Below are 25,790 nucleotides of genomic sequence, written 5' to 3'. Positions count from 1 at the left end.
CTCAGTATTCAAACCGTATAAATGTCCTCAGAGCAGGCTGACATTTAGAAAAAATCAGATGGCTGAGCTTGGATGAGCTGATACATTTCTTCTTTCAGTGAATATCTGCCGTGTTTTTGAGAAGATTCTCTCAGATGGAAGAAGTTGTCTCTCCTCCATCACCTTCACCAGGTGGGGCAGACCGAGGCCTTGTCCTGCTCCAGCTCAGTGGGTCGTCTGCTGGTTGGATGAGGGCTTCCTCTAGATATGATCCTCCATTACCACATCAGCTGTAGGATTTCTCTTGAATCATCTCCTGTAGCTCTTCCATCAAAGAGCCTCCACACAGCAGAAGTTTGAGGTTCCTCCTCCACTTGGTCCTCTAATGGTGGAGGTGTCAGACTGCTGCTCTTATTCTCTGAAGTGTCTCATCAACAGCTCTGTTGTCACTGAAGGCAAGCTTCTTTAATCTAGGATCCAGTAACATGTTTTCTGCGAGGACAGTGTTAAACTCCATACTCCATTAAATACGTTAGGAGTCGGCTCTTCAGATTCACTACAAAGCATCGGCTCTGAGAGTCGTATCTTTTGTATCTTATTTATTAATAAATGTCAAAATGTTTTTGAACCGTACTGAATTTATTTGACGGTCAGTTTTTGATTACAGGCAGACTCTAATAAAACTACCAGGTTACATCAGCATATATCACAGTAACTCAAGTTAGACATTATGATGTTCTGGACCTTTGCTGACTGGACCTTTCTGAATTTTAGCTGAATACCCCTGGCTTAGAAGAAGAGGGACATGAGTCTAGAACTTCTAATGATCCAACATCAGTCAGTGGAGAAAAAATAAGAAAAAGAAAGCAAAGCAAAATGAAACTATTTCAGTGTTTTAATAAGCCTGTTGCTTGTCCTGTGAATACTGCCGCTTTAGGGAACACTACAGCTGGAGCTAAGGTTAAAGTTTAGGAAAGGGAGCCTGATGAAGAGGAAACATCAGCTCTACCTGATGAAGAGGAAACACCAGCTCTACCTGATGGCAGGAGGAGCTGCTGACGCTATAATGTCTATAAGTATCTAATTGGTAGTTTGAAATAAAGGAGCTGCTGCTGCTGTGTGTGTGTGTGTGTGTGTGTGTGTGTGTGTGTGTGTGTGTGTGTGTGTGCGCGCGCGGACATGTGAGTGCACGCGCACATATATGAGAACCTGACCTGGCTTTGGTTTATGAGGTTGGAGTATACCCAGTAGAAAAAACTAGACTACACCACTGGTTATGACTGTCATTACTGTGTACACGACTTGCTTTGATTTAGAGTTAGGGGAAGTGCAGTGGGGGCAGGCAATACAATGAAAGTCAGTCTGTCTATGAATGCCAGCGCAGGAGCTTTATTGTGATGGGCAGGAGCTTTATTGTGCACTGGCAGGCTCCGAAGCCCCGCCCACCAATGAAACGGAATATTGAGTCGTATTTTCATTTTGGGGGTGAAAACGAAAAAACGAAAAAACGAACCGTTTCCTCTTTTTTTGTTTCTTGTTCAAAACGAAAAAACGAAAAAACGAACCGTTTCCTGTTTTTTTTGTTTTTTGCTCAAAACGAAAAAACGAAAAAATGGCTTGATTTTTTGTTTCTGCTTGTGTCTTTTATAGCCGGGAATCAAACGGATAAAACGTACCTTGTCCTTTCTTTCTTTCTTTTTTTTTTTTTGCAATAGATATTATCTGCGATTAAACAAAACAGGGAAATCTGTAAAATAGCAGTGAATTGTTCAGTGAATCAGAGCTTTATTTGTGGCGGTGCAGAGCTGCATTTTAGGCTTTGTTTTGTTGGTCAGTCTGTCAGAGTCCAGCTGGTTCTTGGCTCCACGTTGATCCTTTTATCTCCTCAGTCTGAGTTCAGCCGCTTACAGATCCTCAGGATTACTAAGTTTCTCTGCAGGATCGGGAGCAGAGAAACCGGGATGGCTCTCTGTGGACGACTGCTGCTGCTACTGGGGTTCTGCTGGCTGACCCAGGACCCGGTTTTGGCACAGGTTCGACACCCTCTGCCAGTGCTCTGGATGATGCCGCTGAGCTCCGGGTCGGGCAAGCAGAACCTGACGGCCGACGTGCTACCTGCTGTCCGACTGGCTCTGCAGGATCTGGAGGACCAACCACCACCGCTAGGAAACTACGAGGTCCAGCTGCAGCTGCTGGACTCTCAGGTGGGTGTCTCACCTGTGCACAGGTAGCTGGTCTGAGTGTGTTCACCTTCACTGAGGAACCCGTGCAGAAACTTTTTACAACTAAACTCAGGAAACATGTTGCTGCACCGTCTCACTTTCTGTTCGTATTTATTTATTGGTTGTTTAGTTCTGTGAAATATTTTGACTGAATCTTGAGAAGGTTTGTTTCACCGCAGCTCAGAGTAGAAGCAGTTCAACAGCTGACAGAAGGTATAACTATCTAAATAAGATTAAAGTGTGTTAAAGCATCAAACCATCATCAAAATATAAGTCATCAGTCATGAAAAATCAGTGTGAGTCACATAATGTACGTCTCAATGTGAAGTCACGTGATGCTGCTTTGACAAATACATAATTGTAATGGTTTAGCTGTATTCTTGGTTATTTTTCAAAGACATTATTTATTCATTATACAGCTGTGCCATGCATTGTAAACATCTGATTTCTAATATTTGTACTTTTTGAGCTGTATTTGTTTGATACAGACCTTAGTGTAGATTAAAGTGGTAATAAACTCCACTGTAAATGAATGTTTTAACTGTGAATTTAACTTAATGTCATGACTGCAGCGCCCCCTGCTGTGTGGAGGCTTACACAGCAGGGGGCGCTGCAGGAGAAGGTTGACCTTATGAAGTAACAGAGCTGCAACTATAACTATTTTTTACTGTGGATATAAACTAATGGAATTTGAGATGGACATTAGCTGTATGCAAAAATCTCTCACAATCTCTCGTATTTACATGTACAGGTTCATTAATAGAACTGTCTCATTTTGAAAAATAGAATTAGTAAACGTAAACCGCTAGATGATTAAAATGAATAAACACAAATTTTTAAAGTAATTTAAAGGCAAAGAAGTAAATTTTCACAGTTGAGAAACTGTAATGAAATATTGTAATGTGTTATGTGTGTTATTATACAGGAAACATCAGATCTGATGTTGTTTTGTGTGTTTTTATGAACATCTTCATCAGTAACTGCAGCTGTTTCATGTTCTTCAGTGTGATCCTGCCAAAGCGCTCAAAGCTCTGTTTGACGCCATGTGGGCAGGGCCAAAGCACCTGCTGCTGATTGGAGGGGTGTGTCCACCTGTGACAGCGCTCATCGCTCGCTCTCTGCCGGCTCTTCACCTGGTGCAGGTCAGGACCACCCAGCCGCTGTGCTGTGCTGTGGTGAAGCTCTGACAGGTAACCATGGTAACCTCTGCTGTCCTAGGTGTCCTTTGCTGCCTCGTCCCCCAGTCTGTCCAACAGGAAGTGGTTCGGGAACCTGTTCAGCACCATGCCGTCGGACCGAGTCCTGAATCAGGCTGCAGTGAAGCTGCTGCAGCGCTTCAGGTGGACCAGAGTTGGAGTCATCACACAAGAAGGAGCCCGACTCTCTGAGGTGACTCTAAACCCAAAACTATGAATCTCTGAAACTTTAAAACACTGAAACTCGTATGAAAACTTGTGAAAGCAGCAGCTGGTGCACTGGGTCCCAGATCAGCTGATGCTCTCATAAAACCTCTGGACGTGTTCAGTCCTCGTCTCACTTCAGGTGTTCTGTTTGTGAACAGATGAAGAAGGATCTGCTCCGACAGCTGCTGAAGGCCGACGTGCAGCTTGTGGCCTCAGAAAGTTTCTCTGCAGACGCCTGCAGCAGCCTGAAGAAGCTGAAGGTTCTGGAGGAACCACAAGTTTGAACACTCTGAGTTTACAGTCCATCAGAGCTCCTCATTTACAGCCACATCATTTGTTCTGATATTTCAGGATCGAGACGTTCGCATCATCATCGCACACTTTGAAGATGATTCAGCGTCGGAGGTTTTCTGCTGCGTAGGTCACATAACAACACAACACAGAACAACGCAAAACAACACAATACAGCACAGAACAACACAATACAGAACAACACAACACAAAACAACACAGAACAACACAAACCAACACAACACAGCACAGAACAACACAACACAAAACTACACAACACAGCACAGAACAACACAGAACAACACAAAACAACACAACACAACACAGCACAGAACAACACAACACAACACAAAACTACACAACACAGCACAGAACAACACAACACAAAACAACATAATACAGAACAACACAAAACAACACAACATAGAACAAACACAACACAAAACAACCACAGAGACACACAGTGGCCACACTCCCTCATGTTTCTGTCCTTTGTGTGTCAAGATTAAAGTCCAGAGTTCAGTCAGAGCAGGTTCTGACTGTCAGTGTTTCCGTCCAGGCATACAGACTGAACCTGTTCGGACCTCGGTACCAGTGGATCGTGTCCGGAACAGGACCGGGCTGGAGGCTCGGCTGGAAGGCTTCCGGCTGCTCAGCCAACAGTCTACTGACGGCTGCAGACGGATCCATCAGGCTGCAGATCAGACTGCTGAGCAGAACCAACACAGTCGGAGTCTCTGGACGGGTCAGAACTTCTGTTACAGTCTGACATGAAATGAGTCCAAAATTAAGAAAAAACTTCTTCAAAATATTTTGAAATAGTCTTGTATGACCCAGGGGCTGCACAGTGCCGTAGTGGTTAGCACTTTCGCCTTGCAGCAAGAAGATCCCCGGTTCAAATCCTGGCTTGGGCCTGGGATCTTTCTGCATGGAGTTTGCATGTTCTCCCTGCGCATGCGTGGATTTTCTCTGGGTACTCCGGCTTCCTCACACAGTCCAAAAATATGCTGAAGATAACTGATAACTCTAAATTGCCAGTAGGTATGAATATGACTGCGACAGACTGGCGACCTGTCCAGGGTGTCCCCTGCCTTCGCCTGAGTCAGCTGAGATAGGCTCCAGCACCCCCGTGACCCTAGTGAGGATAAAGCGGTGTATAGAGAATGAATGGATGGATAGTATGACCCACAAAATGTTTCTTCTAAATTACATCACTTCTCCAAAGTGAAAAAAGTTGTTCTAAAAATCTAAATTTGCCCAAAGTAACTCAGACAAAGAGTTGCTGGCTGACTCTACTTTCCATAAATGACTTGAAACTTGTTCCACATGATTCAAAAATTAAGAATTTAATTAGAATGTGTTCAGAACAAATAAAAATTGTCCAAAATTATTCTTAATTTGATCAAAAGAACAAAAAAATGTTCCAAAATGACATATTTGATTTGGTAACTTTATAGAAAAAGTAAGATTATTATATATTATGATATGATTATATAGAAGCACACATAAAATGGTCCAAAGTGACATAAAGTTGATTCAGCTCCTTGTCTGTGGACTCCACTTCCTACTGATGTGATGTTTCAAGTCATTCTGTATAAATTTAAATTAATTTTGGCTAAATTTGAACTCATTTTGAACAAATTTTGGGCAGAGCCAGCTGACCCTCCGTCACACTGAAGCTGCTGAGTTTCAGAAGCAAGGCAGCCAAGCAATATGTTGGTGATCAGATCAGACAGAAAGCAGGTCCCTGATGCAGTTTGATAAATGAGACTAATCTGTTTCCTTCATACATTAAACTGACTATGTTCCATGTGAAATCAATTTCTAAGCTGCAGGTTGTTACAGAGTTTAGTTTCCCGAATCTCCACAGCAGAAAAGCAGAACTCAGTCTGGCCCACACAGAACAGAACTAAACCAACCAGATGAAACTGTGACTGTCGTCCTGCAGACTCCTCAGGACTACCAGGACTCATATCTGCGACATCTGGACCAGAACTCTGAGCTCGGCCCGCTGCACTCCTTCGTCTACGATGCTGTTTGGGTCGCAGCCCGAGCTCTGGTTCAGGTCATGGAAGCGCAAAAACACCAACAAAAGTACAACCGGAACGTGACGGTCGGCGAGGAGGCGACGGAGAGGATGCTGCTGGAGGTCCTGAAGGGCTCCCAGTTCCAAGGAGTCACGGTGAACTGAACACACCTAAAACATACACCAGAAATACACTTTAGCACACCTGATACATACACCAGAAAGACAACTGAAATATACACCAGAAATACACCTGAACACACTGGAAACACACCTGAAATACATCTGAAATGCACCTGAAATACACACCTGAAACACACCAGAACACACCTGAAGCATACACCTGAGGGTCAGAGGGTTAAATGAGGCGATGATTTTGAGATGAGAAGAAAATGTGGTTAGCTTAGCTTAACATAGAGACGGTAAGCTAATGGGGAAGCAGCTAGCTGCTCAGGTGAAGTTCAGCAGCACACCTGTAAGTCTCACTGACTCACATCGTGTTTAATTACACAGGCAGAAATGTGACAACAGGAGTTTGTGATTTAATTTAAAGCTACTGGAACAGTTTTGTGTCATGTGTTAGTTTGTCATTAATTGATTAAGTGATTAATTACTATTTATTAGTGAGCTGTAGGTGTGTTTACAGGTATGATTTCAACATCTCTGTGTATTTTCAGGGTCCAGTTTCTTTCAGAAATGGGGAGAGAATGACATCAGTTGAGCTGATCCAGTTCCAAGGTGATGTCATATATCAGCTCTGTAGTACTAGTACACAGTAATACATGGTAATGCACAGTGATACACAGTGTGCAGCACAAATTCAGTGCTGTGTGTGTCTGCAGGCAGCAGTAGTGTGTTGGTTGGAGAGTTTAACACCAGCAGCCAGCAGCTCCGACTGATCAACCACCTGGTCAGGTTTAAAGGTCAGAAAAATAAGCATCTTCCAGCTAAATGAGGAATTCCTCAGGAGACTCTGATTTCAAAGATTTCACTCTGAATTAAAGGCTTGTTTAATGTTTCAGAGCTAACTTATTTACCAGATGAATATTTGATATCCGGAGATGTTTGATCTTCTCGTTGTCCAGCAGGTGGAGCAGCAGCCAGAGACCAGACGGAGGTTCATCTGCAGCAGCGTCACGCTCACTTCCTGTTCTACAGCTTCCTGTTCTCTGCTGCTGCTGGCACCATCATCATCACCACCTGCATCCTCATCTTCATCACTTGCAACCACAGACACTGGTACATCCTCTGATAACACAGACACAGCTATATCCTCTGATAACACAGACACTGGTATATCCTCTGATAACACAGACACTGGTATATCCTCTGATAACACAGACACTGATATATCCTCTGATAACACAGACACTGATATATCCTCTGATAACACAGACACTGGTATATCCTCTGATAACACAGACACTGATATATCCTCTGATAACACAGACACTGATATATCCTCTGATAACACAGACACTGGTACATCCTCTGATAACACAGACACTGGTATATCCTCTGATAACACAGACACTGGTACATCCTCTGATAACACAGACACTGGTATATCCTCTGATAACACAGACACTGATATATCCTCTGATAACACAGACACTGGTACATCCTCTGATAACACAGACACTGATATATCCTCTGATAACACAGACACTGGTACATCCTCTGATAACACAGACACTGGTATATCCTCTGATAACACAGACACTGGTATATCCTCTGATAACACAGACACTGGTACATCCTCTGATAACACAGACACTGGTATATCCTCTGATAACACAGACACTGGTATATCCTCTGATAACACAGACACTGGTACATCCTCTGATAACACAGACACTGCTATATCCTCTGATAACACAGACACTGGTATATCCTCTGATAACACAGACACTGGTATATCCTCTGATAACACAGACACTGGTACATCCTCTGATAACACAGACACTGCTATATCCTCTGATAACACAGACACTGGTATATCCTCTGATAACACAGACACTGGTATATCCTCTGATAACACAGACACTGGTACATCCTCTGATAACACAGACACTGCTATATCCTCTGATAACACAGACACTGGTATATCCTCTGATAACACAGACACTGGTATATCCTCTGATAACACAGACACTGGTACATCCTCTGACGACACACTGTCTGACTGATCCGTCTTCAGGCTGCTGAGCTCCAGAGGTGGATCCCAGGATCAGCTGCTGCTGCTGGGCGTCCTGCTGTCGTCCTCCTCGGTTCTGGTCTCTGCACTGGAAGGATTGTCACTGTCGGACCAAACATCTGAGATCCTCTGCTCCGTGAGCTCAATAAAGAGAAAACCCCAAAGAGACGCAAAACCACCACAGACCTGCTGGTGTAAGTGTTGAGGTTGTGTTTGTGTTGCAGGTCCGTCTGTGGACTCTGTCTCTGGGACACACTGTGGGCCTCACTGTGCTCTTCAACAAGGCCTGGAGTCTCTACTCACTGCCCAGCTTCGACCAGAAGGTGAATCAGGCTGATTTACTGTCAGTTTCTCTCAATCACCTGTCAACAGTCGGCTTGGTGTTTGGTTTCAGTTTGTGATGCTGTTGTGTGTCTGTTTGTGTGCTTCAGCGGCGGCGGCCTGCAGGTGGCATCCTGCTCTGGTTCTTCCTGCTGGATGTGCTTGTTTTGATCTCCTGGCAGATCCTGGACCCCCTCAGATGGGTGGTCCTTCAGCTCAGCACGGAGGTAAAGATCAGCTCAGTGTTAAACATCGGGCTGAGATGAAATATGAAAAAGTTTCATCTATGAGCTCAAATTCACAGAAAACTGACAATCAGAAATCAATTTGTGATATTTTCTGAACCACATGTAGCTTCATGTCACAATAATGCAAAACTTAACATGTACAATACATGAATACTTGTAGAATATGAAATATTTGGTCACTAAAATGAAAAGGTTTGACAAATTGTAGCACGGAAACTAAAATATTGGTAGATAGTCTGATCCCAGTAGATTATGGATCTACTTGTCCAATATTAGATTCTGAATCAATGACATGATGAAAAATAACATAGAAAATGTCATGTTTTTATCTTTAATAGATCCTCAGATATTGTTGTTCAAACAGCCTCAAATTTCAATGTGCATAAAAACCTGATGAAAGTGGATCAATGGGCAAATGTTAAATTTGTAACTTTTCATATTTTATACCATTAACATTTGAGGTAAATCTGAGCAGGTGGAGAAACTGATGTAAAAATGTGATGATTTAAGATGAACTGATGTTTTTAAGAAGCAGCAGAAAGTTGAACTGATGACAAACCTACAGAAATAACAAACAAGAACAAACAGTTTGTGTTACCTGGAGTCTGTGCTTCTTTTCCTGAGTTTGGAGGTTTTCACTGGGAGCTTCAGGTGTTTGTAGCCTAGCCGCGCTAGACCCAGTTCTTAAGACACAAGGGCGTAGGAACGCTCGACAGGGAGGGAGGTGGGCTAAAAGGTTGTCTTTCAAATAACTCTGCAGCAATTGGGTAGGTATACAACCAATCAGCGCAACGAATAGGCTGACGTAGTTCCTAGAGCGCCGGATTGTGGCTAAGTCCCATTAGCTTCCCAACCAGCGGAGCCAACTGGTATATTAAGGATTTGCCATATCCTGTCGGCATAAGTCCAAATACGTCTTTCTTCTCAATGAAACACTTCAGTGCCGTCCTTTGTTTATCTTTCAAGTTGAATTTTAGCTTCAAATCTTTAAGGGCTGTGGCCAAAGCCAAGTCGAAAGATAACTGTTTATTGTGCGCCGGTCGTTTCTGTCAGAATCGTCGCGCCTCTGTCGTCACTTTGTTACGCCCGCCTTCTGACTCTACACTTCATGGTGATTGGTCCGGCCAGTTTTAGGAGCATCCAACCTCGAGCCTTATGGAGGGTAACTACACCCACCCTGGCAGAGAATTAAATTCGTTGCCGTGGGTTGTCTAGCGCGGCTAGGCTAAGGTGTTTACCTGTGCACACCTGAGGAGGCCCAGTCTTACTTGAAGACCTTTATCACCTGAATCCAGTCTCAGATGGAGTTATTCTGTGTTTTCCAGGTGGACCCTGCAGATCCAGACATTCTGATCCATCCATTCTCTGAGCACTGCAGCAGCACCAACATGGAGATGTGGATCAGCACCATCTGCTCATATAAAGCTCCTCTACTGGTCAGAACCAAACTGGCTATAGGGTTGATGTCCTGTAATCAGAGATCTTATATCCAGATGTAAAGCAGATGTTGTTCAGTCCGTACTCTGACTGGTCGCCTGGTTCTTATTAAAGTCTGTATTAAAGTGTTTTTTCTCGTCTTCAGGGTCTCTGCTGTTTTGTTTCGTGGAGCATCAGAACTGCAGACGTCTCTTCAGTCCGACTCCTGGTTTTGACTGTGTTCGCTGTGACGGTGTTCAGCGTGTCAGGACTGTTGGGGTCGCTGCTGACTTCCCATGATCCTCCTGTGCAGCTCTGTGTGAGCGGTGTCCTCGTCCTCTGCTGCAATGCTTTCATCCTGGTCGGACTGTTCGGACCAAAGGTCGGTGGAAGTCAGACACTGTTCAGGAAATACGCTGCTGCATCGTCTCAAGTTCTGTTGAGAGTTTATCCATCCAACAAAACTGTCCCAGAGATACATAAATCCACCAAAAGCTGACACGAATGACAAAAACATGACACAAAATGACCCCATAAAGTGACAAAACTGTCCCAGAGAAACACAAAACAACTAAATCAAGACACAAAACAAGAAAATGAGATACAAAAGGACACAAGGGAGCAAAATATGGAAAACACAAGACAAAACTGTCTGAAAGAAACACAAAACAACCAAAATGACCAAAAATTGTACTAAACAACATAAACAAGAAAAAATGGACACAAAATGACCACAAAGAGGCAAAACTGTACCCAAGAAATATAAAATGACCAAAGCGAGACACAAAACAACAAACACAGGACACAACGGAAATAGAAAATGACATAAGTCAGAGAAAACAACCACAAAGAGGACAAACTGTCCCATAGAAACACATGAAGGATCACAAACCTGTAACTCTGCTCATAGAACACCAACATCTAAATCCCTATGAACAACAGTTTCTGTCTCCTACCAATGAGTCCACATCAACATTTAGTCTATGTATCTATAAACTGGAACCTTGTCTGGTAAAACTTTCCACACATCAGATTCTACTGATGTCAGAGCCTCAAAAGTTGGTGAAATGTGGACCAAAGACTGTTTTTTTAGTAGAAATATCCATCTAGATATATACACTTACAGGAACTTTATTGAAACACAAAACCACCAAAGTTTGAACATTTTTCACCTTTTTCCCATTTTTAGTCCAATAATCAAACTGTGTCCTTTGATGGATCCATTCAGTGATCTGGATAGATCAATCAGAGGATTCTTGGATCAGAAGTTTGAGATGAGCTGCACCTTCAGTCTGTAAACTGTCAAATCATCATTTTAATAAAATATCATGCAGCCTGTTGTGTGTTTTCACAGATTGTGTTGGTTTGTTGGAGCAGCAGCAACTTGCAGCCACCGACGGAGCTGCAGAGTGACGCTGCCGAGGATGAAGATCTGCTGAGCAGGATGAAGCTGCAACTGGAGAGTCAGAGCGCTCAGGTGAGGAAAAGGTACACAAAACTAGAAAAAGCAGACACATAAGAACAACAAAAACAGATACAAAACACCAACAAAAATATACGCACAACACTATCAAAACAGACACGCAACACTAACAAAACCAGACACAGAATGACAGCAAAACCAGACACACCTCCAACAAAACAGGCACACAATCACAACAGCTCCAGGCACACAAGACAGACACAAAAGCAACATAAAATGACAAATTACAGGAAGAAAAACACCAAACGGGACACAAAAAAATGACAAAAGCAAGATACAATCAATGAAAATGACACACAAATTAACCACAAATAGAAAAATTATCCCAAAGAAACACAAAATGACAAAAGCCAGATATGAAATCAAGACATTTAACAAGAAAATGACACTGAACAAGAAACTTTCCCACAGAAACATAAATTTACTATAACTAACTCATTCACTGGTAAACTGAGCAACATTTACATTTCACTGACTCTCTGTCAAGCTGTAAAACCGTGAAAAATAAATGAAGTTTCAGACACTCAGAATATTCAGTATTACTCAGCAAAGATCAATAATTTTTTTTAAAAAACCAAAGACTTTTTGATTTGTTGCAAACTCAGATTGAATTTTTATTGTCTTATAAAGACACATAATGTGTTTTTTTTTCCAGAATAATTCAAAAATATGTGTGTATTTTTTGGTGCTGTTGTGTTTTCTGCAGCTTGATGTCCAGATAGAAACCATCATCATGCAGCTCTGTGAGGAGTCGGAGTCAGAGACGCTGCATTGTCTGAACAGAGAAAAACCAGGTGAGCATCACGAGATACAGAGTCACTTTAAATAAAGTCTCTGTTCAGTGTAGGGAAATCAGCAGCAGCCTTCTGTCTCTGCAGGTAAACACAGGTGTGCGAGGTGGACTCATGAGGCTCAGATCTGTGCTGACATCAGAAGCTCCAAGGCAGAAGCTTCAAGTCCAGATGACATCAACTCACCTGAACAGTGAGTAAAAACAGCTCAACTGACAACTTCTAACCAAAGATTATACTGAGCGATTCAACAGAAAACGGAGAGAAAATCTGATAAATGTGATAGAGATGATGTGATGTAGGAGAAGCAAAGCAGAAACTGACAAAAGAGAAAAATTATAAATAGTTATTTTAATTGTAATGATGATAAGTACAAAGTGTGAAAATGTTAACACTGGCAAATAAATGTTAAAAAATTTAAAATAAAACTGGGTTTGGGAGGTTTAGAAATGTGTTTGATTTATTAGTTTGTTGCCAAGATGTTTATCATCGTTTTCATTCAAGTTTAGTTTCAAAAAGAGTTTTTATGTCCTTTTTGAAGAAAAAAAATACATAGAAAAGCATGATAAGATGAAATACTGTAACGTTCAGGATCTGTAAAAATTATGATCTGGGGAAATATTTCTATAATGATGTTTTCAATTGTAAACTAGTTTTTCAGACATAAATGAAACTTTTTTAAAGTATGCATTGAAAGAAGGTAATTTAATGGTCATTTTACTGATTAACATGAAGAACATTATATATTTCTGAACATATAAACTTCAGATATATGTTCATTAATATTTATTTATGGTCATCCAACCAAAAGAAATCAAAATCAACAAAGGACATCTTACTGAAAAGTACCTCTCTTACATCTTCATATACAGGACCGTCAAACACAGAATGAACCTCATTCTCAACTTCACCTAAATTACACAGCAAACAAAGTCTGTCCTTCTCTGGAATAGCATGAAACCTCCCAGTCTCTAAAGCTAATGGTAATGTTCCTGAGCATTAGCCTAGTCGCACTAGACAACCCACGGCAACGAATTTAATTCTCTGCCAGGGAGGGTCTAGTTATCCTCCATAAGGCTCGAGGCTGGATTCTCCTAAAACTGGCCAGACCAATCACCATGAAGTGTAGAGTCAGAAGGCGGGCGTAACTTAGTGACGACAGAGGCGCGACGATTCTGACAGAAACAACCGGCGCACAATAAACAGTTATCTTTCAACTCGGCTTTGGCCACAGCCCTTAAAGATTTGAAGCTAAAATTCAACTTGAAAGATAAACAAAGGACGGCAATGAAGTGTTTCATTGAGAAGAAAGACGTATTTGGACTTATGCCGACGGGATATGGCAAATCCTTAATATACCATTTGGCTCCGCTGGTTGGGAAGCTAATGGGACTTAGCCACAATCCGCCGGCACTCTCGGAACTACGTCAGCCTATTCGTTGCACTGATTGGTTGTATACCTACCCAATTGCTGCAGAGTGATTTGAAAGACAACCTTTTAGCCCGCCTCCCTCCCTGTCGAGCGGCCCTAGACCCTTGTGCCTTCAGAACATGGGTCTAGCGCGGCTAGGCTACCTGAGCATAGCTGTGCACACAGGGATCTCTGTCTTTTACTTCAATTATACCTAACATAAGGTTCCACATTGCACCTATCTTTTATAAGACAATAAGTTCATAACTTTGGGTTATACCAAATATCAACAGACCATTTTTCTTTAAACCTTAAAAACATATTACTCCTCATCTCCTGAATGTCACATGATAACCTATTATGAAAAACAAATTAAGAGTTATTCAAATGGAATAAAGATGGGGGCAAAAACATCAAATTGGAAGCCTTTTATTTTCTTCTGTATTTTTGAGATTATTTTCTTTCTTTGTGTGTCAGGGTTGGCCGCCGTCTGTCCGTCCAGCTGCCCATCCTTCATCACTCCTACCTGCCCGTCATCGGCGGCGTCAGCAGTTCCAGCAGCTCCAGTCTGTTTGGAAGCCGTGACGCTTTCCTGTACCACCACGACAACTTCCTGTACACCTGACAGCTCCCTGTACCATCATGACAGCTACCTGTTTGCCTGACAGCTTCCTGTACACTGCAGCCAATCACAGGACAGCTTAGACTGCATCATTAGGACCAGAACTGTGGTTCTGCATCAGTTTTTATACGTGTGGAGACAAATGTGTGGTTTTGGTCCAACACTGTTCCACTGACTGATAACCTGATTTGTAAGAAAAATAAATAACTGGTAAAAGCCACGTTGGTGTGTCTAAAATGTTCATTAATGCAGTGAATTTTGTTTTTAAAGTGATTCCAGTTTAGACTTGTGAGGAGAAAAGAGAAACTGACCTTTGTTGGCTGTCAGTTTGGGGAGTTTCTGAGATTACAACATCCATCCAAACATGAGCTTTGAGCTGCTGCAGGTCTGAGAGCTGCTCAAATAGATTACAGGTTGTTTAGATGATTGAAGATCAATGCAGGACTGACACACTTCAGAAGAAACACTGTCATCCTTCCAGTTCTGTTATTTTCTGCTTGTAAATCAGACGTTTTTGCATTTTTACGCAGGAAAACTCTCCATTCACAGACGGATCCAGTATCTTTAAAAAGAAAACTATCAAAATATTAGGTAGTTAAATTATTTTGCATTTTCACTGAGTAACATTTTTTAACAAACATCAGTCCTGATCATAAAAAACAAATATTCCCTAATTCTCAAGATTTTAACCCTTTACATGCCAGTTTCTTTACATGAAGTCACCAAAGTGACAAAATTGTTTTCTATATAAAAAGTAGAAATTACTTTTAAAACTATCACAGTCTTGAATGTGCCAATGATTAGTCCCAACACTGATTCTGATATATAAATATTTTTGCAGTGCAGAAAAACAACTTGGCATGCGAAGGACAAACATGATCTGACACACTGAGGAGTCATCTGTTCTGATAGAGAGACATTTTTATTTTAAACTATAGGACATCAGCCCCTGAGCATCTTCTCTTTATAGATGAAAACTCATTTTCTCTGATTGCATCTGCTCTGATGTCTATTTAAAATACGTTTGTCAGGAAAATTCTTCAGTGGAGTCCTGAATTGTCTCTCAAGTCAAAGCAAAGTTTTACTTGCACAAGGAATCACTTGAACAGAGAAAAGTCTGAATGATTGACTGGCAAAAGGTGGAAACAGTTTAGTTTTTATGCAGGCACGAAAAAACAAGTTACACTGGTATTATTAGTTTCTGAGCAGCCAGTTTCAACTGGCTGATTGCAGGACCAACTTATTTTATTTTCATGGTCAAAGTTAGATCATGGAAATTTACTGGGTACTTTCACAGTCACACAGTTATACACTAGTTTGAAATCATAAAGACCATTTAATCATAACATAATTATAACTGTATTACACCGTTTTATGAAGGTTTTTTTTTCCTGGAACTGATTCTCGTCCTGTCCTGCTCTCAGCTCCAGATGTGAAGAAATGTGACTTTGCAGCTGCCAGCAGACAAACACTGACGGGAACTGGGAGAAGAAAGTCCAAACTGGGAGGAGTGTGGTGGTCTGTAAGTGTAAAGTTTCACTGAGCTGCAGCTAAAACAAAACCGGATGTGATGATGTCTTTCAACATGCTGCTGTGTGCTGTGGTTCTGGTTCTGGCTGTCTCTGTGGAGGCCTCCTCCTCAGGTAGGAAACCTCTTTTAAAACTACTTCCTGTGTCATTTGAATTAAATAAAACTGATCTGCTGCTGCTTCACTGCAGGCGGCTACAACAACTACAACTATGATCTGTCGGGTCAGGCTCTGACGGATCTCTACAACTCTCCGGTCTACAAAGGTGAGTGGGTGGCTCGACCGCTGCAGTCCAGTTCATCCCAACAGAAAGCAAAAGTCACAGTTGGTCTGTTTTCATTTTCTCATCTTTGATTTTTGTTGAGGTTTTTTGAGAAGGGGAACACAGTAAACAATGGAATATTTTTTTTAAAAAACAGTTTTCAACTGTAATTTGTTGAATGGTTAACTACCATTTTACAGATGTCCCCTGTTGTGACAAATTATACCATAAACAGCAAAATCAAAGAAAACTGTTTTATTTTTACATTAATTGTATTTAGCATTCACTCTATCTATCTATCTATCTATCTGAAATGAAATATAAATATCTGCATCAAAAAATTTCAATCAATAATTAAACGAATAATTAATTAAAATCACAGTACATTGCTGCCGGATTTTCACAGAATTTATTGAACAAAATGATATAAAATCATCCACGATGAGTTGAAATTGTCAAAATAACTCAAAAACTATTTTTTCCAAACTGCTGTGTTTTGCAGAGTGACGCTGGCTGATAACTCTCAGTATCTCGTCCATAAAGGGGACGGTTATGGGAAATCCTCCCAGACGGTGGTGACTGATGCTCGACACATGAAATCAGACTGGAAGGTAAATGATCAGGCGCTCTGGCAGGTTTGATTTGACACCTAAATGCAGTAGTTTTATGTTAAATGTGATTTGGATCAAAAGGATTCAGTAGGAAAGTCAGGAGAGACATTTTATTATATTTGTCTGGGGTCCGGTCCAGCGACATTCTCCACTGGAGGATCCTAGGCCAGATGAGACGTTTAATCCCACCACTGAGTTCTGGGTCTACCCCTTGGTGTTCTTGCTTTTGGATTTGATTGGAAAACCTTCCCAGTGTTCCCAGTTCAGCCTCACTCTGGGTTTGTGTCCACTCAGGCCTTCTGTCAGATCCTGCTCACCTCCAGGGAGAGATCAGCTGACAGCCCCTCTTTTTCCCAAATGTCAGAGATTTTCAGCCTCAGGTGTTCTGGTACCAGGTTCACATATGAGTAAGAAACATAGTGTTTGTTATGGCCAATCCCTGACAAGCCCAATAGCAGAACACTGCTCAGGTTCAGATCAGGCTGTTCCTCCCAGTCACCTCCTCCAGGTTTCTCCATCATTGCCCATGTGAGTGTAGACGTCCTCCAGGAGAACTATGAAGTAGAACCTCTTCCAGGAACCACCCAGAGATGCTGTTCAGTTCACCAGCACAAACAACAGCCAGCGTTCCCCCGCAGATCCTCTGGTTCTCCACATAGAACTCCAACAAAGCAGCACTCAGCTGTTATTTAGTATCTCCACTTCCACCCAGCACCTAAAGCACAGTCCAACCCTTCTTCAGCAGTTTGGTTCCAGAGCCTTTGCTTCCACAGTCGATACTGTTCCACCAGCTCAGGTTCTTTCCCCACTAGTGATGTGATGTTTATGCCCATACAACCAGTCTGCACTGCAGGAGAATTTTAATTTGAGCATTTTCATTCCTGAAATTTGCACTTTTGGTCAAATAATTTGGTCACATAAGTGACACCAAACATTAAGTAAAATAATGCATTGGTCTGACAGAAGGCTGCGTCATTTCAAGTACCTCAGCCAAATAATTTCTCCTGAATCTGTTTGTGTTGCAGGTGGAATCATCCAGAAACTTCCAGGGAACGAAGACGGTGTCGGACTTTGTGAAAACCGGCGGTTCCAATTACAACATGTTTACTGATAACTGTCACCAGGCGTCTGACCGAATGATGAAACAGTGAACGGTTCTTCACTTTTCAACTTTTGTCCAATCTCACTGTTAATAAATGTAAAAAAACAACAACAACAACAACAACTGTGGGTATTATTTGTCATTTTTTGCACTGAAAACACAGCAGGAAGGAAACTCTGATCCAGTTTAGATTACAGATTTAGAGTAGAGATGATTACAGAAAGAAAAAGACAACCATTTCATCTTACTTTCCTTTTTGTCTGCTTCTGGTCATATCAAAGTGCAGAAGATAAGTAGAAGAAAACTGATTTACATTATAGTGTATTTCATGACAATGACGTGCATCAGCCTGAAAGATTTGGTGTCTTTAGAACCTAAAGCCTTTTTCTATTAATGAGAAAAACTTATGACAGATTTGTCCTGACACACTCTGTAGTCTCCACATTTCTTCCACCAGTTCTGTATTCACTGGATTCCGAACAGTTTCAAGTTGAGTAAACTTCAGTCAGTCTTGTTAATAGAAACCACATTTATCACTTGAGATATACTCAGATGTAGTCACAAAATTTCTCCATGTTCCTTGGCGCATTCCTTGGCGGAGTAATAATAAAAATATTAAAAACATTTCTACTCTGAGTGGATCTCTTCGTTTTCCTGCTGAACCGTGGTTTGCTTGTTCAGTCTGATTGGAAACAGAGAATTTAAAGCTTCAGTTTCAGTTTGACAGTCAGATGTAGTCAAAGTTGTTGATCCTTTAGTGAGGAGGGGAAAGTTTCTGAGTCCTGAAGCTGCAGCCAACAGCACAGAAAGTGAAAGCAAACATTCACAGGAGCATCTGTTGTTTTTTCCAGCAGCTTTCTGATTCAGCTGAGGGGACCAGTCACAGCTTGCTGCTTTCGCTTTTACTCTAATTTTTGACTGTTGTGGGATTTTTGTTATGTATGAAGCAATAATTCAAAATTAGGTGAAAAAAAATATCAAAACCACCCAAAAGATGTCAGAACTGACATAAAGTTGGTTTAAATTTGATACATTTGCACTGTAATCCCAAACAGCTGTATTAGCTCATAACTAATAGGACCATAACAGTCAAATGTCGTTATGCAGTTGACCAAACTAAAAGTGTAGAGCTCTGTAGAGATTTATGCCACTTTAATTGAATAGGACTCAATATTTTATGTCTAATTTGTGTGGAACGCTCAAAAATTTTAGGAACCATACAGAAGTGTCATGACGTTATCGACGTCATAACGTTTTGATGGGTGGGTCTTATCTCTCGCTCAAGTAAGCTGATTCAGCCATTTTGAATTTGCCTTGGTGCGGGAAAGTTTTCGTCTATTTTTTTTTTTATTTTTATTTTTTTTTATTGTTATTATTATTGTACAAACTCTCGTAGAGACAAAATATCGAAGCACAGGCACAAGATCAAGTTACACAAGCAGGCAACAGTAAATACAATGATTTACAGGATCAACAAATCTTCCACAGTTTGACAAATCTTATCTGCCAACAGGTTAGAGTTTCTTATAAGATTGATGGAGGACAAATATATTTTGAATTCGTTTTTGAAACATTCCAAATTAGGTAGTTGTTTTTTCCATTTGCATTTATGTAAATGATATTTACCCATAATAATGACAAGGTTAATCAAAAGTGAAGTTTCTTTTTTAAGTTTAGATTTGTATAGTAGAACATCTTCAATTGTAAATTGTTCAAGATCACTGAGTTTGTTACTCAACCATGTGTGTATATTTTGCCAAAATTTTCCACTAATTGGACAAAGAAAAAATAGATGTTCCGTTTTTTCTGGGTCATTTTGACAAAATCCACAACATTCAACTTCAAAACCAAATCTACCCCTCAAGGTTTCTGCCGATGGATAATAATTATTGAGAATTTTAAATTGCATTTCTTTAATTCTAGGGGCAATGGGCCATTTTAAAAACTTCAAGTGTTTTTCACATATTATTTGATTATCTAGTATTTTAAGTTTGACTTTTTTATTATAATCATGATACAGCCGGCCTTTAAAAACTCTATTTAAATATTTATTATCACATTTTTTGTCTATAATTTTCATCTCTCCTATCTTTAGAGTTGGAAGTTTAATTTGAACATTTGAAAAAGTAATTGTGTTTTTTATCATCTGTAGCAAAACTGGAGGGATAGCTTTACAGATTTTTGTATATTCTTTTTTAGAGCTGTGTAGGTTAAATTTGGTTTTCAATTCTTGCAGTTGTAGAATGTCACCATTTGTATCTAAAATATCATGTACAAAGAAAATGCCATGATCAAACCAATGTTGGTTGAACAATGACTCTTTGTTGGAAAGAATTACTCTGTTATTCCACAAGGTGGCACAATGAGGGGTAAAATTATGGGTAAATGTCATTTTCCAATAGTGTAAAACTTGTTTATGGAACTCAGATAGTTTGAAAGGCAGTTTTGATATTTCAAATTCACATTTTAGTAAAAACATTAACCCGCCAAACCTCTTAAAAATATTATTGGGAATGTGATACCATATTGCATTTGGGTTCAAAATGAACTCTTTTAACCATTTCAATTTAAAAGTCCCTATCATTGCCTCAAAGTCAATTGTTTTGATACCTCCCATATTAAATTCTTTTACTAACTGTGCTTTCTTTACATAATGTGTTTTGTTTCTCCAAATAAATTTATATATAATTGAATTAATTTTTTTTATGTTTTTGGAGTAGTATAAAGTGATTGGCATGGATATATCATTTTAGATATACCCTCGGCTTTAGATAACAAGTTTCGACCGAAAATAGAAAGGTCTCTACTGAGCCAGTGGTTTAATGATGCTTGCATTTGATCAATTTTTTCCTTCATGTTCACCTCTTCTCTTTGTTTTTCATCTTTAATCAATTTAACTCCTAAATATTTGACTTCTTTTTTGACAGGGATTGACATTATATCCGTGTCAGTACATTCATATAACGCCAGCAATTCACATTTTTTATATTTAAATGCAGACCAGAGGCTTTTGAAAACCCTGAGATAATATTCAAAACAGTGCCTACCATGGATTTCTCTTTTAAAAAAAAGACAGTGTCATCAGCAAACTGGCTAAGACGAAATTCATAATCAAAAAAAGTTATACCCTGGAAATTTGGATGACTTGTTATAAGATAAGCTAGAAGCTGCGTGCATAGAATGAATAACTTTGGGCTGATCGGACACCCTTGGCGTATCCCACGTGTCACCTTAATTCTGGGGGTCAACCCAGGGTTGAGTAACACATAGCTGTAGATGTCCGTATACAGCATTTCGATTACCGAACAGAACTTCCAATCAAATCCAAAATATTCTAATGTACGCAGCAAAAAGTTATGTTCTATAGAGTCAAAGGCCTTAAAGTAGTCTATAAACAAAATTAGGCTTTCTGATTCCAGAATAGATTGGTAGTCTAACATATCTAAAATTAATCTTACATTGTTGTGGATACTTCTACCTTTAATAAATGCAGACTGAGTTTCATCTACTATTTTATCAATAACGGTTTTTAATCTTTCTGCATATATTAAAGCTAATAACTTATAATCATTGCAGAGCAGCGTGATTGGTCTCCAATTATCCAAATTTGTTATATCTTTGTTTGGTTTAGGTAACAGGGTTATTATACCAGTTTTCATTGTTGCTGTGAGGCATCTTTCATTTATACAGTCATTAAATAGATTAATTATTAATTCTTTTATATCTGACCAGAAAAATTTATAAAATTCCGAAGTAAGTCCGTCAATTCCTGGCGACTTCCCATTACTCATTTTTTTAATCGCATTTTCAACTTCGTGAGCAGAAATGTCTTCTTCTAGCTTTTTTCTATCGTTTTCTTCTATTTTTCTAATTTTATCTTTAACTAACATGAAAAATGTGTCACAATCCTCTGGTTGAGCATTTGATCTATATAAATTGGAGTAGAATAAATGGATTTCATTATGTATAGCATTTTGGTCTTCTATCACAGTGTCATTTTTTGTCAACTTATAGATTTTCTTTTTAATTTGCCTTGATTTCTCTAAACTATAAAAATATGATGTATTCTTTTCCCCTTCTTCAATCCATTTAGCTCTAGATCGCACAAACGCTCCGTTTGCCTTTTCTAAATAAATTTCATCTAATTGTTTTTGGAGAAAGTTTAATTCAGTTAGTTCCTTTTCTGAAACATCAGTTTTACCACACAGTAAGTTTATTCTTTGTAATATCTCTTTTTGTTTCTGTTTGCTAGCATTCATGACTTTTTTTCCCGTTTCAATTGCAAGTCGTTTAGTCTCAAATTTAAACCATTCCCATTTCCCTTTATTGGACATATCCAACTTTTTCACTTCTGAACTAAGTTCTTTTATAAGTTTACAAAAACTGTCATTTGATAGAAGTCTATTGTTAAACTTCCATAGGTTATTGAAGGAGTGTGATTGTTTGTTAACTTCCCAATGCAAGCTTATTAAACAATGATCAGTAAGTGGAGACCTCAAGATTTCACATTTTTGAATATTATTACTTATTGAATGTGGGATAAGCCAATAGTCTAACCTTGATCGTTGGTTGTTGTTTGAAGCACTAATCCATGTGTATTCTAAATCTGTAGGGTGATTAAATCTCCAGTAATCGAAAGTGCCAGTTACTTCACAAAATGTATGTAATATGTCATTGTTTTCTGGTTGTTGTCCTTTAATAGGCATCTTATCCAACCAAGAGTTTGGCACAATATTGAAATCACCCCCGATTAATATTTTGTCAGTAAAATAGGAATCTTTCCATTCCTTTACTAGTTTACCAAGTTTCTCCATCATATCCCTATTACGGACTTTGTTATTATATCCATAAACCGCGAGTAAAATAATTTTTTGGTTACATAACTCAATAGCTGTAATTAACCAATGGCCTTCTTCATCTCCTATATAACTAATTATTTTTCCTGAGAATCTATTGAATAGAATCATGACACCTGCTGAATGATGTGTACCGTGAGAATACAAAACATTATCCCCCCACTGCTGTTTCCAAAATTTCTCAACTGTTGCATCACTATGTGTTTCCTGTAGAAAAATAACATTTGCCTTAATTTCCTTCAAAAATAAAAAAAGTGCCTTGCGCTTCGTATTATTTTTCAAACCCCTAACGTTTAAAGAACAAAACAAAAATGACATAGAAAACTAAAATAAAGTGCCTTATAAAAAGCTCTCTAACTGACAAAAGACGCAGGAATGAGCTGACCAACTGTCCAAATTAAAACTGAGCTCAACCATACTCTAAGTTATATTTCAGTCAGTTACCTGTATTAACAGAAAAACCTTGTAACATATTATGTGCGTTCAAATACCGTCTTTGTATCAAGGATAAATCTTCTTTCCATCGATGATGGCATAACCCTCTCTCAAATAAGCCCTGACGTTGCGGCGCCTGGCTTCTTCCACCCGTGGCCACAGCTTCTGTCTTGCCTCTCGGTCTTCTTTGGAAAAGTCCTGTTTAAAGGTGATCCTCATTTCTTTGCACACGTTGGCTTGCCTGGACATCTTCCACACTTCGTCTCTCATGGTCCGCCGCACAAACTGCATAATCACGGGTCTCGGCATGGTGTTCCCTGGGGCTCTCGTTCCCAAACGGTGAACTGTATCAACTTCGTGGCGGAGCTCATCAACAGACACGGGGATAACACGGGTGAGTATACCAATAATAACATCTCTGATCTTTTCATCCTCTTTTTCTGGCAGACCCATGAGTCGAAGGTTCCATCTCTTTTTGTATCTGACCGCTTCTGAGACCATTTCCTTCAAGGATTTGTTTTCTGCTTCCAAGTATTCAACTCGTTTTTGTAGCTTTTCAATGTTATCTTTGTTCTCTTCCGTAGACAGTTGAATGACTTCAGTGCGTTCTTCAATGTGATTCAGTTTCTCTTCAAGGACATCAAACCTTTTCAGAGTTTCTTGTACATTATTCATTCGTCCCTCAATTTTTTCCAATTTTCCATCCAAGCCGTCAAATCTCAGCATAAGTGACTGAATAGCTAGTTCGAAGCTATTCGAGTTCTTATCTCTTTCTTTTATGTCTCTCTTTTTCACCTTTTTCTTCATTGGGCTGTTGACAGGAGTTCGGTCATCATGTTTTTCACGGGTTTGGTCCATATCTTCACTTTCGTCTGTCACGGTGCTGTAATCATGGTCCTGAGTGAAGCTAGCAGTAACATTAGCATGTTGTGGGTTAGCCATCTCTTCGGGAAAAAAAAATCAGTAAGAAGACTTCTCCAAGATACAGTAACTCTTCAAACTAATTCAGAAGCAGTCTTGCTACCTCGTGGGTTGATTAATAATCTTTTAAAGTTAAGTTTGGACGTTAAATTTGAATTTTCTATCGGACCTGCTCGGGACTCAACCACTCACTCCGCCATCTTGGTTTGTCTCTGCTGCTTCGGAAAGTTTTCGTCTAATTTCTTTATATTATTGTTATCCCCCCACTTCAAACAAACACAATTTTCAGCAGCGTCATTGCCCTCGTCTTCTTACGAGCCGTTTTATCATAAGCCCTGATTTGGTAAGTAACGTTTATGTTTTAAATTGAATTTCGATAAACAGTCTTAAATTTGTAACGGAGAATACATTTGTACAACGTGCACAGTGAATATTTGCTGTAAGTGGTTTACAAATCCAAGTAATTGTAACTTTAGAAGTTGTTGAATGTCACGTTACTTCATTTTGCAACAGTGTAAGGTTATCAGCGGGTTTCCTGGGAGGCCGAAAGCATAACGCTATCCCTGCTTTTTTGCTGCTTGCCGATAATGCATATAAGTACTGTGAGTATAGCCTACATATTTCCAGTAAGTGTCCGCGTTATACACTCAGTATTTTACGTTGTCGAGTTGTGTGTGTGTGTGTGTGGTGGGGGGGGGGGGGGAGCGTGTGTGCTAGCGTGAAACGAACAATGCTAAACAACATAATGCCAGTGTGTTATCATGATGCTAACCAGGCCCGTGTTTGTATTTGTGCTTCTTCGTAGGCTCAAGTGTGTGGTTTCAACAGTTCAGGTAGGATGTATTATGAAATAGTGTTATGAACAGTTGGTTTTATTTTCAGTGTTTCCACAGTCATTCTTTTACTATTTCTTTCAATGTCTTTATCTCAACTGTGGGGTCCACAGGAAAAAAAAAACAATTGGACCCTTAATGCTTTGTCAAAAACATCAACAACAGAAATAGCAGCTCGTTAATAACTAACTTGCTCATCTTTTAACATTTTAATTTTTACTATAATTGGTGTACAATGAATGATTTGATAGATTTGGAAACTTTTATCAGTATATTCACTATTTTAATTTCATTTATCACTGTACCAATTTAAAAATGTTTTTGAATATTAATATATCATCTTTGTGTGCATATTATGTACAGATCTCGGACTACAAAGACCACCACCATCAGACAGGTGCCAATAAGTGAGTTTTATACATTGTGTACTCGTTAGAATTTTTTTTTAAAAAAAGAAAAGAAATTTTCACCCTGATTTATTTACAATGTTTAGATTTTTTGTAGCAGAACAAATTACTGATGTGTTGTCAACTGGTTGGCATAAATATTTCCCCCTCAATCAAAAATTTTAAACACATTTTGACTTGTATACATACCATTTTTGAATAGCCAAAAGTGGTTTAGACTTTAATTGAAAATATTTAAATTGCAGGGTGGCCCAATGGAGTGGAAGTGCAAGCTGTGTTCTGCAACTTCAAATACCCAGGGACAATTATTTTGGCACTATACTGTGCTGCATAGCCAATATTCAAGAGTGTCCCCCCTGCCATGTCTCTATGACAGTTGCATTTGTACTTTTCCATCATTTGAAGCGATGAAAGCACATCTGTC

The 25,790-nt window shown here is 39.7% G+C and overlaps 1 protein-coding gene and 1 long non-coding RNA gene across 2 annotated transcripts; both read left to right on the top strand.

Annotated features, from left to right (window-relative positions):
* The first annotated feature begins 1,657 nt into the window (after nt 1-1,657).
* Nucleotides 1,658-14,616, top strand: LOC110970156 (gamma-aminobutyric acid type B receptor subunit 2-like). The gene is made up of 19 exons (XM_051956383.1): nt 1,658-2,183; nt 3,206-3,343; nt 3,420-3,590; nt 3,763-3,864; nt 3,956-4,021; nt 4,455-4,640; nt 5,844-6,077; nt 6,599-6,659; nt 6,764-6,844; nt 7,010-7,160; nt 8,122-8,254; nt 8,343-8,441; nt 8,550-8,666; nt 10,013-10,182; nt 10,251-10,485; nt 11,458-11,580; nt 12,293-12,380; nt 12,465-12,570; nt 14,266-14,616. Exons 1-19 carry the CDS (start codon nt 1,941-1,943, stop codon nt 14,411-14,413), a joined length of 2,652 nt encoding a protein of 883 aa, XP_051812343.1. The 5' UTR covers nt 1,658-1,940; the 3' UTR covers nt 14,414-14,616.
* A 1,280-nt stretch (nt 14,617-15,896) lies between these two features.
* On the top strand, nt 15,897-18,538 carry LOC127536580 (uncharacterized). Its single transcript, XR_007945640.1, has 4 exons — nt 15,897-16,053; nt 16,130-16,204; nt 16,704-16,812; nt 17,838-18,538. It is a non-coding gene; the product is annotated as an uncharacterized LOC127536580 (long non-coding RNA).
* Nucleotides 18,539-25,790: the final 7,252 nt, after the last annotated feature.

This window comes from Acanthochromis polyacanthus, chromosome 12, assembly GCF_021347895.1.
Source record: "Acanthochromis polyacanthus isolate Apoly-LR-REF ecotype Palm Island chromosome 12, KAUST_Apoly_ChrSc, whole genome shotgun sequence".
Classification (NCBI taxonomy): Eukaryota; Metazoa; Chordata; class Actinopteri; family Pomacentridae; genus Acanthochromis; species Acanthochromis polyacanthus.
This window is presented reverse-complemented; position numbering and strand designations above follow the sequence as displayed.

Bases quoted from the DNA above. Each gene is read 5' to 3' on its own strand.
- LOC110970156 (XM_051956383.1), top strand. From the start codon at position 1,941: ATGGCTCTCTGTGGACGACTGCTGCTGCTACTGGGGTTCTGCTGGCTG. The intron at 3,344-3,419 runs GTCAGGACCACC...CTGCTGTCCTAG, and splicing joins CGGCTCTTCACCTGGTGCAG to GTGTCCTTTGCTGCCTCGTC. The intron at 7,161-8,121 runs GTACATCCTCTG...ATCCGTCTTCAG, and splicing joins ACTTGCAACCACAGACACTG to GCTGCTGAGCTCCAGAGGTG.